Below are 17,867 nucleotides of genomic sequence, written 5' to 3'. Positions count from 1 at the left end.
TGTCATCAACAAGTTAAAAGTATGGAAAATTAAAACAGTTATAATGACTCATATGAAAGAAAACCTGGGAAGAATAAGAATTGAGATTACTAATTAAACTATGTCACCAGAGATTCTCTATGCAGATTTTTTTTTTTTGAGACAGGGTCTTGCTGTCATTCAGGCTGGAATGCAGTGGTGTGAACACGGCTCACTGCAGCTGTGATCAACATTCTGAGTTCAAGCAATCCTCCCACGTAGCTGGGGCCACAAGTGTGCACCACCATGTCCAGCTAATTTTTGTATTGTTTGTAGAGTTGGGGGTCTCGCTATGTTTCCCAGGGTGGTCTTGAACTCCTGAGCTCAGGCTATCCTCTCCCAAAGTGTTGGGATTACAGGTGTAAGCCAGCAGGTCAGCCCTCTAGAAAGATTGTTCTTTGTACCATAACGGTCATTTGGAAAGGAATATAGTTATATATAATAGCAATGAAAATAATATTTTTGCAAATCATTTCATTTATAAAAGGCTAAAATGTAGAAAATAAGTGTTTTTAGCCTTCCCCAAATATTTCAAACCAGAGGAACCAGTAGATTGTTTTGATAGCATTTTTTCCCCCAATGTCTGATCATAAAAAGGAGCATTTATGATTTGTGAACACAATGAATGGTATGCTTTTTGGAAGAGTCAAAAATCCTAACTGATCATGGAAAGAAAACCCAAAAGTTGGCAGAAAAGGGAAAGCAAGGACTTTTTTTAACAGTTAAAAATGTTTTTAAGAGGTTGGCTCTATTAATACATTTTATTTGATCTATTTCAGTTTAACAAATGTTTCTAGATTATACAAAACACTGCCGTATCAGAGAGAGAAGCATGATTTCTACCGAGTCACGAATGACGACTTTCCCCTGGGCTCGTTCTAGACATGCTTCTCTCTTCCACGCACTGCTCCTGGGTGACCTCACCCACTTCCCTGTCTCTGCTGACCATCCTTCCAGGGAGGATTCCCAAGCCCTTTGTTTTCAGCTGAGACCCCCTGTGCAGCCTCTTGTGCCTAGTGGATATCTCTGTTCTGACGCCACCCTGATATTTCAAATGCCTCCTCCCTCTCTTGTCTGGGGGATGTATCCCCAGGGAAATCGCTGGGGACGTGGTCAGTGAGGGTGGGTGGGAGCCAGATTTCAGCAGGTGATGAAGTGAGGAGAAGAAAAGGAAATGGTGGATGTTTCTTTGGCCATTTGCCCTTTTACTGTGTGTGAATGAAGGTACATTTTGATCTCTACCCTACTGTCAAGGCAGGCACACTCTCCATCATTTACCAATGACATTCCACATCTTCAAGCTATTTCCTCTCTCCCTTCCCAAGTGAGCATTTCTAATACAGAAAGGTGGGTGGGGTGGCTTTATGCGGCCTCTGTCTTCTGGAATAAGAGTTATTATACACCTCAACCCCAAAAAGAAGGCTAGGGCATTGATTCTTCCTCAGGGCAACTGTGCAGACAATTCTAATGTTTGCACAGTGTAAGACACAGTGATAAAGACTGCATTATATGTACAAGTTTTACAAATATGTACATCTGAAAGTATGAGCAAAAATGCTCAAGCTCTTCAAATAGAGGAAATACAAATTGTTTTGTTAACATAGTATGAAACCAAGTAATTCATTTTACTATTTTAGAAAAAAAATCAAGTTTTAGAATCAACTCTTTCAGCACCATATTTAACTCTGAAACGTTTCTGTCAATGCAGTAACTTTTTCCTCATTTTCACAATTAATGGGATTAACATGACTTTTTGATAATATGCCGTTAAGGGAAAGGAGAGACATGAACTCCCAAACATTTACAAGGCAGTGTGGCATAGTGGTTAGAAATGCGTGCTCTGGTGCCGGTGACCCCAGGCTCAAACCCTGGCACTGTCACTTCCTAACTGTAGGACCCTGGATGAAGTTACTAAACCTGTCAGTTACGCAACTTCATCCACTCAAGGGAAGTAATGACAGCACCAATCTCATCCAGTGACTGTAAGGATGACATGACATAATTCATGTACAATTTAAAATGGTCTGGCATATAGTCTATACTCAACCAGTGCCAGTTGTGACTGTCTCTAAGCCTACCTCCTAGGAAGATGTTTCAAGAAATGATGGCTACATGTTCATATTAGATACAGGATAAAAACATTCTAGCAGAGTCCTAGAAAGATGAGTTCTCATTCAAACAAATTCTATTATTCTCTTTTCATAGAAAGCTACACCAATAAAGGGGCTAAACATTTTTTGGTGAGGAGGGCAGTGAACTCTGGTTCATGCCATGGGGTTCTGGAAAGCGTGTTAAGTCCTATAGGTGGAACAGTGGAAAGGAAGATAGAAAGTGAATGTCCTGCTTCGCAAGGACTGTTACAACTATAGGAAGTCAAATACATGTGGTTTTCTTTCCTTTCTGTGTGCCTTTGTTTTATGATTTAGGCTTCAGCAGCAACCACACCATTAGCTGTAACTGTCCTTGTTGGCAGTGTTTACATCAGAGCAGACCAAGCCCTTGCTGACTGAACCTGAAGAAATCAAAATGAATGAAGGAAAACAATCCTGATAGTGGTAGTCCCGAGGAACTTTGGAAGAAAGTAAAAATAGAGCCACCAACATGGGGCATCATGTGACTCAGGGGCTGGCCTGTCGTACGATGCTGAAGAGCATGTGTGGCTCTGTCCACACTCTGGTATTTCCTCCAAGGAGAAAAACTCAACCAGATTTAGCCTCTGAGCTTCTCATGGGCTACAACTGAAATACCTGCCCAGTCTCCAGTACCTGGAAGAAACATTCACACATGGCAGCATGGAAGTCGACAGTCACTGTTTCTGCCTCTTCTGGCCAAAGCCGGTGCCTTAGAGGGGGTTTACACGAAGGTTGAAATCTCAAAATGTGCATTTACTGATGTACAGTAAAAGGGCAAATGGCCAAAGAAGCCTCCACCATTTCCTTCTCTCCTCCTCACCTGCTGCAGTCTGGCTTTGGTCCTCACCCACCCTCACTGACCAGGTCCCCAGCGATTTCCCTGTGGATACGTCCCTGGACAACTCTCTATTCTTATCCCTACCTGGCCTCGCGAAAGCATCTAACGCTGGAAGTTCATTTTCTCTGGTTCCTGGGAGATGACTAGAGTGAAAGTTTCATGAGGATGGGGACTACAACAGCCTTGTTCCATGAGGCATTTCTTACAATGCTTGGCAGAGTGTGTGCTCGTCACAGACGTTCGATATCTGAGTAAGTGACCCAGTGTCTCCTGACTCTGCTGGGCTTGTTCTAGACATGCTTCTCTTCTACACATTCCTCCTGGGTGACCTCACTCACTTCCCTGTCTCTGCCGACCATCCTTCCAGGGAGGATTCCCACACTCTTTTTTCAGCTGAGAGCCCCTGTGCAGCCTCTTGTGCCGACTGGATATCTGTTCTGACGCCGCACTGACATTTCAAACTCCTCCTCCTGCTCTTGTTTGCTATTTTAAAGAGTGGAATGAACACCTACCTACCCAACTGCCTAAACCAGAAACCAGGGGGTCTTCCTTAACCCCCTTTCCTCTATGCACACTCCCTGGCACCTCCGGCACTCAATCCCTCAGTTCTGTATATTCGTCTTCCCAAATCTCTCTGTAATTCATCCCCTTCCACCACATCCCAGCTCAGGCCAGCCATCTTCTCCAGGCTACTTCATCAGTCTCTCTGACAGGTCTGGCTTCCTTCCCTCCGTGGCCTCCCTGTCCCTGTAGCAAATGCACCAAATGCTCCCCACCCTGACTCTCATGCCCTCGCACCTGCTGCTCTTCCTCTGACTAACTCCTATTGATCCTTCAGGTTTCCGAACATCACCTTGTCCAGGAAGCCCTTCCTTGACCCTGCCCAGCCTGAGCCAGGGGCCCTTGCTACGTGCTCTAGAGCTCTCTGAGTGTCCCATCCGAGTGTTCGCCCTATGATAACATCATTTCCTATTTAAGGTCTGCATCCCCTGCTAGATCTGTCTGTGTGTCTTGTTATTTTAGCTCCTGAAGCTAGGATAGTAGCCACAAAAATATTTACAGACACCTCTGAAAGAATAAACAAAAGCAGATTTGCAAATCTGTAAAATTCAACTCAAAACTGCTATCATTCTAAAAGAAACAAAGACCTTGAGCTCTGTTTTCAAATGGAATAGTTAAGAAAAAGGCATTTCCCAAGGGGACAGGCAGGCATAACTAAGAATACACATGTACCCTTTACATAAGCATGTGTTGACTTGGGTTAGTTTAGGTTTACATCCAGGAAGCTACTTTCTAAATTCCTATTCAAACCAATCCTTCAAGTTGACTCTGTCTATAATCTTGCATAGTAAACTAAATGTGGCTCAAATACGACCTAAGGTCCAATAAGCCAGGAAAAGAGAAAAAGAGATGTAGTCTTTTTATCCTTATTTTTTTAGGCAAAAAATACTTGAATCATGTCTTAATAGTTGGAAAGGAGTTTAAGGCTCATCCAAGCCAACATTCTACAGGTGAGAAAGCAGACTCAGAGATGCAAAGAAGCATATTCAGGGTCACATTCGGTTTGATATTGGTGAAACGGTGTTAGGTCCTGGATCCCTGACCCGCAGGAACGCACTCTCAGCTGTCAGTGCCATTTTAGATTGTAAGTTTACTGCACCAGTGGCTGTGTTTTTCAAGAGCAAGTTCCTTGTGGAATATTCCTTCCAATCATGCTTGCAACAAATAACTATTTCACTATTCAACAATTTGATGAAGAGAAATGAAGTAGAACTCTCATTGGGTCAATAAAGTGTTTCTCGCTGGTGGCAGCAGAAGGGAACAGGAAGAATCGCAATGGCAGGGGTAGGAGACTAGAAAGAGCAAAGGTGCTTGGGGGTGCGTGATATGCCCCCAGGACTCGCGGAGACATACAGCAAGGTACTTACCTTTTCTTTGTCACTAGCTTCTCTAGCCACTGTAGAGCCCTGAAACACAAAGAAATAATAAAAACATGCACATGGGAGGCACTGGGGTTCACACGTGGAAAATATGAAAATGGCTCTGGGCGGAGCAAAGAACCAGCTCAGCACCTGCTCTGCTTCGCAGCCCATGTGGAATGGGCTTCTCACCCCTCCCTGACCGTGGCTCTCCGTCTGGCCTATGCCCCCTCCCTGCAGGTATTCTTGGCCACTGGCCGCGTCTCCAGCCCTGACTCTATCATGCTCACCTGTGTGTCTGTGGTTCTTGTCCAGCTGCTGGAAGTTAGAAAACCTGACCACCACTTACTTGAGCAATAACTTACTTAATACTGGATCAGCCCCACACTTTCTTCCTTCTATCAACTGCCAGAAATAGTCAGTCTTGTTATCTTAAAGAAGAGTCCCACTAGCTGGCTGTGGTGGGACCTCAGGGCGTTAAGTGCCTCTTTCCCTGTATTACGTCTTCCAGATGTGGGCACATCCTTGCCTGCTGACGTTTTTCTGCAACACTCATTGTTTTCTCCCGTCTTAGAGTTACTGATGAACACTCTTTCCTTGCGTGCTATACATCAGTCCTCCACGGCCACTCTCTGACCCCATTTACTTTGGAGTTTTCTTCAAAGACACACAGTTATTTGTACCCCTTTTGTGCCAGGCCCTATGCTGAGTGCAGAGGTACAAAGTGGAGGAAAACATGGCCCTTGATCTCAGCAGTTTGTGCTCTACTGTAGTCGTGTTCAAAACTCTGCCTTAGAACTCTGGGTTGTGTAGGATGACCTGAGTCCACCTCAGAGGCCGACGGGGAGGCTTTAGGGGTAGAGTCCAAGCAGAGAAACTTCCCATGGCTTGTGGAAGATTTTAATTCAAAAGAAAAGGTGGGAAACACATGGTCCGGTGAATTCTTCAGTACGGATGACAACCACAGTGTCTCGTACACAGCAGATGTCCTGTGTTTACTGAAATGGCTGGAGATGAATCGCAGGCCAGTTTCCTGGGCTCCCTTCCCCTCCTGCACTGGACACCCCTAACTACCATGAGGTCAGCCAAGCCACTTGCTTCTCAACCACCTGATGAATAGACATCTATTGCCCTGGGTTACCTAGGTTAGCCATTCATTAAATGAACTTACAGTTGACTTTGGAAAAGTGAAAGTGGCTTTTAGATTGGCCATTTGCAAAGAAATCAAAATTTTTGATTACTGGCTTTCATCGAGCAGCTCAGGCACTGACTAGGATGTGTGCTTCCTGCAATTCACAGATGCGGAAACTTGAACGGAAGAGACTCCTCACACTGGGGAAGGGAGCCAAGACCACGCTGGGGGTCTCCCCAGGGCCGATCTTCCATTGCCCTGGTGCTCAGTGTCCTCAGGACTGGAAGATCCGAGGGATGCTGCTGCTGGCCCAGGAAAATGTTAATGTTTCTTGGGGCGAGTCAGAGCAGCCCCAAGCTAACCCATCAGATGGAGATGGATAATGTGAACCATTCATGAAGGCAAACCTGAGAACCCATTCTATGATCACACCCCGAGCCCCTCTGCACAGCCATGCCCAGCAACTGTTACTCGCCATGGTCTACTTTCCTTCCTTTAGGGATTCCTGAATATGGATCACAAGTAGCTACCTTTACACACTGATTTTTAACAAAGAGTGTTCCCAAATATTTTTTAACATTGGGACATTTGTAATCCTTAAGCACTGCCTATGCTGCTGGGTACAGGAAGAAACTATTCTGCTTTGAATTCTTAACCAAGTTGTTGGGGGGGTGGTGTGTGTGTGTACTCCCTCCTACAATAGCATCCACCCTGCTTCTGATTCTCAGGGAAGCTTCATCTGTATGTAAATGTTGATCATTAGCTTGGGAACAACAACAAAACTCATCCAAGTTTAAATTAATTCACAATAAAAAAATTATAACAAAAATAGAAAAGGAAGGCCAAGAGTTTAAGCCATGAAATGATGCCAGATGTACAGGTTCCATCACAACTGAGAGCACTGGCAAGAACAGAGTTTATCTATGCCACAAGCCAGAAAGGGAGACGAAATTGTGAAAAGCAAGGCAAATTAAAATTAGAAGATCCAATCTCCAAGTATAATTTACTCCAAGATATGTTTACCAGATGCCTACTTGTCTGAGGCACTCTCTTAGGCATTGCAGGGGGATTTAAAAAAAAAAAAAAAAAAAAAAGTTAAGTAGAACAAAATACCTGCCCTTGAGACACTTACACATCAGGAGAATGAATGAGGCAATCAAGATTCATTACCTCCCATATGCCATGCCTCATGCTGGACACGACACATATGTATCTTATGTAATCCTCAAAACATCCCTGCAAATGTAGGTAAAATTATCCCTGTTTTAATAGATGAAGAGACAGAGGGTCATAGAGGTTCAGCAACTTAGACAAGGTCAGTAAGTTATAAAAGAACAACATGTGACTTTAGAGGTCACTCTGGCTTTCTTCTCTGGGAAAGTCAGACAGAGTCTTGTGTGCCCTGAGTAGTACCACCAAGGCTTCACAAAAGAGCTGGTGCTGGCAAGGGCCCTGGAGGGCGGCTGGACTTCCTCAGGGGCAATTCCAGGGACACAAATGACTGGCTTGGGCTAAGACTTTGAGGCAGGACAGGACAAGGGTGTATTTGGGAAGTGGATCCAGTGTGTGGGGACTTCAGAGGTTAGGAGACAAGCCTAGACTATTTCCTTCACTTAGACTAGCATTTCTGAAAGTATGGTTCAAACCCTGGGGTCCCAAGACCAAAACTACACAAAGTCAAAACTATTTTTATAATAGTACTGAGACATTATTTGCCTTTTTCACCGTCTTGATATGTGTATAAATACTGCAAACACAATGGTGGGAAGAACTGCTAGCAGTTTAGCATAAGCGAAACAGTGGCACCAATGGGTATTAGTTGTGTCTGTGATTTAAAAAAAAAAACCAATGAAAAAACCAGCATCATTAAAGAAACCCAGCGTCATTTCAGAAACCTCTGAAGCCACACATCCTGGTTTTTATGACTTGTGGGCTGTGTACGAGTAGCTGAACCTCTGGCTAAGATGGTGTCTCCTACAAGCAGGCATCTAGTAAACACATGAAAGCATAAAATTAAATGTAACAAATCTAGACTCAGGAATACACGTCTTTCCAATATTCTGTGTGGGAAGTATACATAAAGCACTTCTGTTTATAAAGATGGAATAGTTTCTTAACTGTTTTCGTGATGGTTTGAGTTATGAGCTGAACTAGCCACCTTTTTCACGAAACAACACTTTTACTTGAAAAAACAATGACAGTCTATGTTTATTCAGATCTGGGCATGTGACTGATATTTGCTACAAAATGAATGAAGCTGCTAGGCTCGCCTGTATGCTGGGGTGCTTGCCACATGCGGTCATTTCACAGAAAACAACTGACAGGGCTTGTGGCCAGTGATAAAATGTGAGATTCCAAGTAAAAAACCGATTTTTAAAAATCTTGTATCCACCACCCTGGGTGTGACAGCTTCCCAATATGTAAAAGACTTTTCTGATGACATTGGTGGTGACAGTGTTATGACTGTTTGATACTGTATGATGAAATGTGTCAGTATTTGGAAGAGGCACATAACTCAGTGAACCAATATGTTCCAAATGGCAAGTGCATGCCTTGACAAAGTCACACATTCAGAACAATGCATGCAAACAGACCAATGGATTTTGATGAAGAGTACAGAAAGTTCACTGATGTGACTTCAGATTTCATAATGTAACTAAGCTTTGAGAAATTATCTCTTGTCAAGCTTTGGTACAGTATCAACAAAGAATATCTACAATTATCTAAAAAAGTTGTTAAACATGCTTTAACAACTTTCCAAACTTCATTATTGCGTGAGTTCAGATTTTCTTCACATACTTCAGCGGCGTAACACCACACAGACTGACAGCGGAATCAGATATGACATTCCAACTGTCTCATATTAAGTCAAGATATTATGGAGATTTGCAAAAATGTAAAATAATGCTACTTGTCTCATTAATGTTTTTGCTTTTGGAAAATACATAAAAATGTTAACATGTAATGGTTTTCTCATTTTTAAATAAACTACATATTCTAATATTTCTTATATTAATTTTTAATACTGTAAATATCCACAGACACAACTCACATCTGCAAAAGCTTTTGAGGGTCCTCTTTTAAGAGTGTGAAAGGGTTGAGACCAAAAAACTTGAGAACCAAATGTCAGAGACCAGAGTTTGGCAAACTTTTTCTGCAAAGAGTCAGAGGGTAAATGTTTTAGGCTTTGTGGTCCCAAATGGTCTCTGTGGTAACTACCCAACTCTGCCATTACAGTACAAAAGCAGCAACAGACAACACAGAAACAATGGGCATGGTGGTATTCCAATAAAAATGTATTTATAAAATTGGCCCAGCCAGGCGCGGTGGCTCATGCCTATAATCCCAGCACTTTGGGAGGCCAAGGTGGGTGGATTGCTTGAGTTCACGAGTTTAAGACCAGCCTGGGCAACATGGTAAAATTCCACCTCCACCAAAAAATACAAAACATTAGCTGAGCATGGTGGTGCATGCCTGTGGTCCCAGTTACTTGGGAGGCTGAGGTGGGAGGATTGCTTGAGTCAGTGGGGCAGAGGTTGCCATGAGCCAAGATTGTGCCACTGCACTCCAGACTGGGCAACAGAGGAAGACTCTGTCTCAAAAAAAAAAAAAGAGTCCTTCAAGTAGGATTTGGCATTCAAGGCAAGTCACAGTTTTTCAGCCCCTAACTTGAACATTCTCCCCTGAGTTGGTGATACCAGAAGCCAGATTATGTCATTCCACTCTCAGAATTTCCAGGGGACCCCCTTTCTCTCCAAGCCTTTGAAATGGTCTCTGTACTTACAGTTCCCTCTGCCAGCAACATGCTTCCTCACCTCATTTCCTCATCTCCTTCAAGTCTGCTCCAATGTCATCTTTCTCAGGGGAACCTTCCCTGACAGTCTTATTTAAAACTCCCCCCTTCTTTTAATTCTGTCTATAGCACTTACCACTTTTGGGTATGCTCTATGACTAACTTATTACTTTTACTTACTGCCTGTCTTTACCCACCAGAATGTTAGCTCCCTGAGTGCAGGTTTGGTTTGTTCATACCGTTATTTCCAGCACCTAGAACAATGCCTGGTATGTACTTGAATATTTAAGTAGATGTGGTATCTCTAACATGTGCCAGTGTTTTTTGGTGAGACCAGCAAGCACTTATTGCCTCAAAGGAAGGAATACACTGCTACTTGTCTGATAGCTTTAAGTGCTGAGTGGCTCCAAAGCATTTTTGATGATCAATGACAACATTTACAATGTAGAAGAGTAAGCTTGAGTTACTTCACAAAAATTCATAAAAATCAATCTCACCTTTAAGTCGTATTTCCTATACACAGACAAACGGTGGCTGAACACATTTCTTGTAACTATCACATATATTTCAACTCCATCAACATTAAGCCGGTACATGCCCAAAAATTGGGGAAGAAGGGTGATCCCATGACATTCCACTATGTACTGCATAGGAGAGAAAAAAAAGGAAAAAAAATCCAATCAAAAGATTGCTTCCTTAGATGTAAAATACATACACCTATGGTGTTTACACAAAGTGAAAACCTCCAGTCATTAGGGTCCTATTTACAGAAAATGGCCACATTTGTACTGCTTACCAATCACATCTGTGTTCACCATATCTACACAGAAAAGAACATTCAATTTCATCTCCAATTTTTTTCCAACATTCCAAATGGAATTTGTAAGGTCAAACCTTGGATATGATAGTGTAAGGCAAGAGGACATGTGACTGTCTTTCTCCAATTCCTTTGAAGGGATATTACACTCCATCTAGCACCTTTGCCTTCTACCCCCAAAGCCCTGACTACAGGACTGAGGCAGAGCGACCTGGCCGCTAAAATTAGCTTCTCTAACATTGTTGAAGTCGAGATTAAAGAGGAAATTGTGGAGACTCCAGTGTTAGAAGCTGGGAGGGCTGAGCTAAGCTTCCCATGAGAGCAGGGGAGAAGGGGGCAACCCCTGCGACCACAGCACCCTCACTCCTGCTCTGCCAGCAGATGGGGACTGCCTGGTTCCTGCTGGTTTCCACCAAGTTAACTGGACAAGCCCAGGGTTGACACCATTTCTGAGGAGAGTTGCAAAAACACAACACGACCTTGGCTGTTTTTCATGACCACATTCTAGAGGGCCACAAGATGGAGCCACTTCTCCCCGAGAGCAGATTTTCACAAAACAGGGGTCCCTCTGCACTTTCCAAAGGAGGCTAAGGTTTTCCTTCCTTTAAAATCATGGGGAAGGAATATTTCAAAAAAGCTCTATGTCCATTGACACATGTGTGAAATCTCCAGGATAATAAACAGCACAAATGGTGAGATTCAATTATTGTAAGCACCATACATGTTGGGCATATTCAGAGATGCTGACGATGCAGTTGGAGGGAATTCTGATCTTTTTTTCTATACTGCTTGAATTTTTCATTTTCTTTTTTTTTTTTTTTACAATGAGCATTTTATAAAAAATACAAAAGTAATTAGAATGTCCTTTCAAACTTTTTAGTTGTAAATACTGTTAATAATCAATTCTGATAATACTTAACCACCTTAAGAATGAAAGTCTTCAGTTTTGATCATTAAAGATAAACAGCATTGGTACCTGACTTTGATTTTTGCCATCTAGAGTTTTAGCAAGTTTTAAAGCTGTGTCTTCCCTTTTTTGTTATTGTTGACAGTAACTGACCTACGTATTTTAATCTCACGTAATTCCTGAGGAGAGTTTCACCTTGTTATTTGAAATTAGATGAGTGAAACATTTTCTATTTATTTCCTTTCAAAATATAATAAATTGAGTTTTGCTAATGTAAAACAGGTAGTAAATAGCCATTGGGTGAAAAGAAAATTTCTCACATCTGATCTAGAGAAATAAAAAGTTCTTGGCCTCTGTAGAAAGGTGGTTGGATGGGCCTTCAAACATGCAGACTGAGGAAGTCCAGTCTCTATGTGCAGTAGAGAGAACATAGGTTTGTGAGTCAGAAAGGCGTGTATGTGTGTCCTGGTGCCTCCATTTATGAGCTGTGAGATCTTGGGCAAGTTACCAAATCACTCCACATTTTAGCTTCATTTTCCAAAAAAAGAGCCTAATTCCTACCTTGAGGGTTGTTTTGAGGGTTACAGATAAGAGTATGTCAAAATACTTCACACGATGCTGTGTACTACACTATACTGAAGATGATAATGATTATTTTCATTCAAAACTGTTAAGAAATTTTAATGTTACACTTGTTTTGTGCTCCAAACTGACATACAGACATGTACTGGGTGGGGTCTGCTCTGAGGCAGTTATTTTTGAGGCCCACAAGACAGTCCCTGCCCTGGGGCACACACCAGTTTTGCTTTTGCTGCTCAACCCCTTGCTGCGCTCTCATGATGGACTACATTTACAGAATCCTGCCATGTCTCTCTGATTCAAGTTGCGTACAGAGCCACAGATGGCTATGTCTCATGGAAAAGAACCAATGCTACAAATATGGTAAAGAAATCTTTTGAATATTATATAGCAAATCATCGACTAGTTGCCCCCCTCTTAGGAAAAAACACCCATACAGATTACATTCTATACCTTCCCTACCTTACAGATTAGCTAAATTACTACATTGAAAAGAGACAGATCAAATCTGTCTACTTTGCCAGGTGTGGTGGCTCACACCTGTAATCCCAGCACTTTCAGAGGCTCAGGTGGGTGGATCACGAGGTCAGGAGTTCAAAATCAGCCTGGCCAAGATGGTGAAACCCCATCTCTACTAAAAATACAACAATTAGCCAGGTGTGGTGCACACCCGTAATCCCAGCTACCCGGGAGGCTGAGGCAGAAGAATCACTTGAACCCGGGAGGCGGAGGTTTCAGTGAGCCGAGATCGTGCCACTGTACTCCAGCGTGGGTGACAGAGTGAGACTCCATCTCAAAAAACAAAACAAAACAAAAACAAAAAAAAAGTCTGTTTACTTTATCACCAAGTCTACACGCAGTTGTTCTCAAATGTACTGCTCACCTATGGGGCTCTCTGATGAATACCTAAAACTCCTGAGAATATAAACATGTACAAACCCACAAGTCATACCAAAGTTTATTAGATTGCAGTATTGCCAAGCTGCAGGTGGTATCAAAGGTTTAGAAAGCATTAATGGGTTAAAATTTTGCAGCAGAGAAAATTATACCCATTAACTGAATTTCTGGGGGGAAGCACTGGGAAAGGGGCACACTGTTGCATTTTCAGTGGAGGAACATTTAACTGGGTCTGTGAATGCCTGGGCTAGGGACCTCTGTTCTCTAGCACGATGCGCTGTGGTAGGCAGATGCTGACACAAAGAGGCCTGAATGAGAATCCTGGTGGATTCTCCCAGTTGACCCAGAGAATGCTCAGCACAAATTCATAACACCAGTGGGCCTAACTCCAAGGATTCCACACACCAGCCGCTGGAGGTCAGCCCTGAACCAGGGAGACTGTGGATTCACAGCGACAGTGTTAGCCGCGGTCTCACGAGCCTCAGTCATGCTGCACAGCTAGGAGCCCCCCGATCCAGCTCCGTGTTCCTTACCTGTGTGACCTTGGGACACACAGGTAAGGAACCTCTTGGTCTGCATTCAACCTCTTGGTCTGCATTTGGAAACTGGGAGGTAATAATAGTACTTAATGATTAAATGAGTTAATTACAAAGTTTTTAGAGCAGAGTCTGGCACATAAAAAGTAGTATGAAGTGTTATCTACCTTATGAACCTTTTCCATTTTCATCAAACCTCAAAATCCCCTCATCACTCTCAATATTCATTCATAGAGGTCGAGTATGGTGGCTCACACCTGTAATCCCAGCACTTTGGGAGGCCAAGGTGGGCAGATAGCTTGAAGTCGGGAGTTTGAGACCAGCCTGGCCAACACAGCGAAACCTTGTCTCTGCTAAAAATACAACAATTAGCCAGGTGTGGTGGTGCATGCCTGCAGTCCCAACTACGCAGGAGGCTGGGTGAGGCAGAAGGATCTTTTGAACTTGGGAGGCAGAGGCTGCAGTGAGCCGAGATCGCACCACTGCACTCCAGCCTGGGTGACAGAGCAAACTCCTGTCTCAAAAAAAAACAAAACAAAAAAAAAAAATTTTTTTCATACATTCACTTAAAATACATATTGAGCATCCATCATATGCCTGGTACCATGGGTGGTGCTGACTTTGCATCGCGGAGTGGAGACGCCTGGTTCTCGTCTGTGTGCAAGTTATCCTATTTCAGGTGGAAAAGGGTGCCATGGGAGGGGAATGGCTTGACTTCCGGTAGCCGCATCTCCCAGTGATACACTTTGAATATATGTCCCCTCCAAACCTCACGTTGCGATGTGATCCCCAATGTTGGAGGTGGGGCCTGGTGGGAGGTGACTGGGTCATGGGGGTGGGTCCCTCATGAAGGGCTTGGTGCCATGGGGAGAACTGCTTACGGAAAAGGGCCTTCCAGTCTCCTTCCCCGCCTCTCACCGAGCCATGCCAGCTCCCCACTGCCTTCCAACATGAGTAGAAGCTTCCTGAGGGTCTCACTCGAGACAGATGCTGACGCCATGCTTCTTGTACAGCCTGCAGAATTGCAAGCCAAATAAACCTCTTTTCCTTATAAATCACCCAGGCTCAGGTATTCCTCACAGCAACACAAACAGGTGAAGACACTCAGTGCTTGCACAGTGGATCCCCTTCTAAGAGCAGTCTCTCCAGTCACACTGGGACCAGTCTTGTCGGGTTCCTGGGCATCCTCCCCCTCAGTCCAGGATCCTCAACCTCTCTCCCTCCACTAGCAGCTTCTCAACAGCGCTTAAATGTGCTAAAGTTTCTCAGGAAAGCAACAAAAACAAAACACAAAACACCCCCTCAATTGCAGAGATGCATGGTCTGGCACTGCCTGGATCCTGGCTTGAACGTACACTTTGAGGGCAACTGGGGACACCTGATTATGCCACTAATTAGGTATTTGGTGATAGTAAGGAATTTATCAGCAATTTTCTTATCCTGAGAAGTCCTTATGTTTCAGAGAAGCATATCAAAGTATTTACAGAGGAAATATGTCTGTGATTTACTTTTGAAACACTTCCGCAAAAATAAAATGATGCAAAATAAAACGTTAGTAATTGTTCAATCTAAGTGATGGGTATATGCTACCAATTTTCTGTCTGTCTGAACATTTTTAAAATGAAAAGTAAAGAGAAACACAAACCATTCTTTGACTGCATGTCTTTCTCCATCTCTGGTCTCTCTCCTGACTGGCTTCTTGGAAGAGTTGTCTACGCTTATTTTCTACTGCTCTGTAACTCCCACCCATTCTGCAGCTCATCCTGCTCTGGATTTTACTTTCCTATCCCTTCAGAGCAACTGTTCCCCCTGAGATCTCAATGACCCTTGAGTGGTTAAATCTGACAGATGCTTCTCCGCCTTTCTTTCTCTTGAATCCTATGAGCAAACAGCGCTCTCGTCCAGGGCTTCCTCCCTTGGCTTCGGAGACGCTACGTTCTCCTGGCAGTCCTCTTCCTACTCTGTCCCACCTTTCCTGCTCTTTGGCCAATTCTTCCTCCTCTACGTGCAAACTGTCAGGGCCCTGACCTATATGTCCTCTCATCTTCTCTTCTTCACTGTGTACAGGCTACCTGACCCACACCTTTTGTTTTCACTTCTATCTGTGTCTCGGTAACTCCCAAACTTATGATTCCCAGTCCACGATCTTTCTTTTGAGTTGTACATGCATACAGGATTCATGTAATATGGCTTCCTGCCAAATGTAAGCTCCACGAAGGTGGCAAGCACTGCCCTTAGCAGGACCTCATGTGTAAAAAACATTTCATATACAACTGTTGAATAAATAAACAAATGCAGCAAATAACTTTAAAAACCCAAGATGTTTCCTACAGATGCCTACTCTCTCTGCTCTCTATAATTAACACCATGACCCTTACCTCCAGGTGTTGTAAATATGAAAATTCTAGATTTTGAAGGCAGAAAAAAAACCTGTCATTTATGATGAAAGGGAAGCCTTAGATTTTTCTCATGATGGCCATGACAAGTGAAGAACTTTACACAAGAAGTAGGAAAAAAGCAGGCATATATCAGGCATGAAAGGAGGAAAAGAGGGTACTACAAAATAACTGTTTAAGGATGTTAATCTTAAAAAAAACAAAGGCAGTCACATGGTGAACTTGGGGGACAATTCGGAAATGGTCATGGTTTATCTGTTCTAGGGCTATTACCGACATACAAACTGTACCACACAATGTATCCTCATTCTCTAGCATCATGGGAGAAATAGAACTTTGAGGAAAGGGGTGGAGCAGAATCATAACCCTACTGATATCAATCTGTCACTGAATAAGAGCAAAGAATCATATCCGATGATTTATACAGAATTCACACTTAAAATTCTCTTAATTTCCCAAAGTTTGTATGCACTGATGAAGTTGATAAATGGTGTTTTCTTTAAACCACAGAATCACGTGCACAGCAATCAGAGGACGTCTGCCTCCTTCCCCTCCAGCTCCTCCCTATCCTCACCCTTGGAGGGGAGGGGATCTTTGGGCATAACACTGCTCAGACGTGATGCTCCCATACCCACAACAGAGGAACTTGCTGCCTTTAAGATGCCCCATTCTGGCTGGGCATGGTGGCTCATGCATGTAATCCCAGCACTTTGGGAGGCAGGGGCAAGTGGATCACTTGAGGTCAGGAGTTCGAGACCGGCCTGGCCAACATGGTGAAACCCCGTCTCTACTAAAAATGTAAAAATTAGACAGGCATGGTGGCAGGTGCCTGTAATCCTAGCTACTCAGGAGGCTGAGGCAGGAGAATCACTTGAACCCAGGAGGGAGAGGCTGCAGTGGTGCAGTTGCACCACTGCACTCCAGCCTAGGTGACAGAACGAGACTTTGTCTGAGAAAAAAAGAAAAAAGAAAAAAAAAGACACCCCATTCTGATGAATGTGGAGATAAGGGAAACAGGACCTGCTGATGACTCAAGCAGGGCCAAGATGCAGCTAAGGCCCCGGGGTGAGGGGTGGAGAGGGCAGAGGCAGGAAGGGGTAAGGGAGGGAGACTTCCATGAGCACCCACCGTCTAGATGTGGCTACAAGGCAATCCTTCCCCACTGGCAAAAGAACATCATCAACACAGTTGTCCCTTTCTGCGATGGTAATGTCTCGCTTTACAGACTCGACAGGTGCACTGCTCTAATGGCCCGGGAGGCTCCTCTGTAGAATGGATGAGTCTGCCAACTCCTGTCTGCAGCCACTTTGAAGTCCCAAGGCAGATGAGGCTGCAAATGGACCAAACACTGAACAACGCTGGCCATCCCTGTGTGGCTCAGAAATTAAGAGCACACACCAGATAAGTGGGCTTATTCTCCTGTGAGAGCACAGGCAGCATGTACACAATACTGAAGAGTGTTCCTTTGAGCAGTTCCTCGAAGAGGGCTTTTCCCCTGAGGCATTCCTCCTGGTGGCACAATGCTTACCTGTCATTTCCACCTGTCTGACTCTGCAGGTCACCTGTAGCTAAGCCCTCTGCTCACATCAAACAGCAGCTCTGCCTGGCACCTGAAGTGGAGGCTTCTAGATGCCTGTGATGTAGCCACGGCACTGAGCTTCCATCTGCACAGGTGCTGAAAATCTACTCTCAAACTTTATAAAAGTGAACCTGATTGTCACCAATTCTTCTTAAACTTGCCACATGTAGCTAAGTTAATCACACTTATCCTTGGGGTCAGCTTTCCTATTTTCAGTGTTAAATTCACTACGTTGGGCCGGGCGCGGTGGCTCAAGCCTGTAATCCCAGCACTTTGGGAGGCCGAGACGGGCGGATCACGAGGTCAGGAGATCGAGACCATCCT

At 43.8% G+C, this 17,867-nt stretch overlaps 1 protein-coding gene across 1 annotated transcript in view; it reads right to left on the bottom strand.

Annotated features, from left to right (window-relative positions):
• Positions 1-17,867, bottom strand: part of PIP4K2A (phosphatidylinositol-5-phosphate 4-kinase, type II, alpha) — a 72,798-nt gene that overhangs the window by 25,884 nt on the left and 29,047 nt on the right. Inside the window, exons 4-5 of the mRNA XM_011963846.1 lie at positions 10,330-10,476; positions 4,917-4,955 (exon numbers count right to left, since the gene is read on the bottom strand). Coding sequence (XP_011819236.1) covers positions 4,917-4,955; positions 10,330-10,476 — 186 coding nt within the window. The remainder of the gene's footprint in view (positions 1-4,916; positions 4,956-10,329; positions 10,477-17,867) is intronic.

Source organism: Colobus angolensis, unplaced genomic scaffold (genome assembly GCF_000951035.1).
Source record: "Colobus angolensis palliatus isolate OR3802 unplaced genomic scaffold, Cang.pa_1.0 Scaffold63, whole genome shotgun sequence".
Taxonomy (NCBI): domain Eukaryota; kingdom Metazoa; phylum Chordata; class Mammalia; order Primates; family Cercopithecidae; genus Colobus; species Colobus angolensis.
The sequence above is the reverse complement of the archived record's forward strand: the minus strand, read 5'-3'. Positions and strand labels throughout refer to the sequence as shown.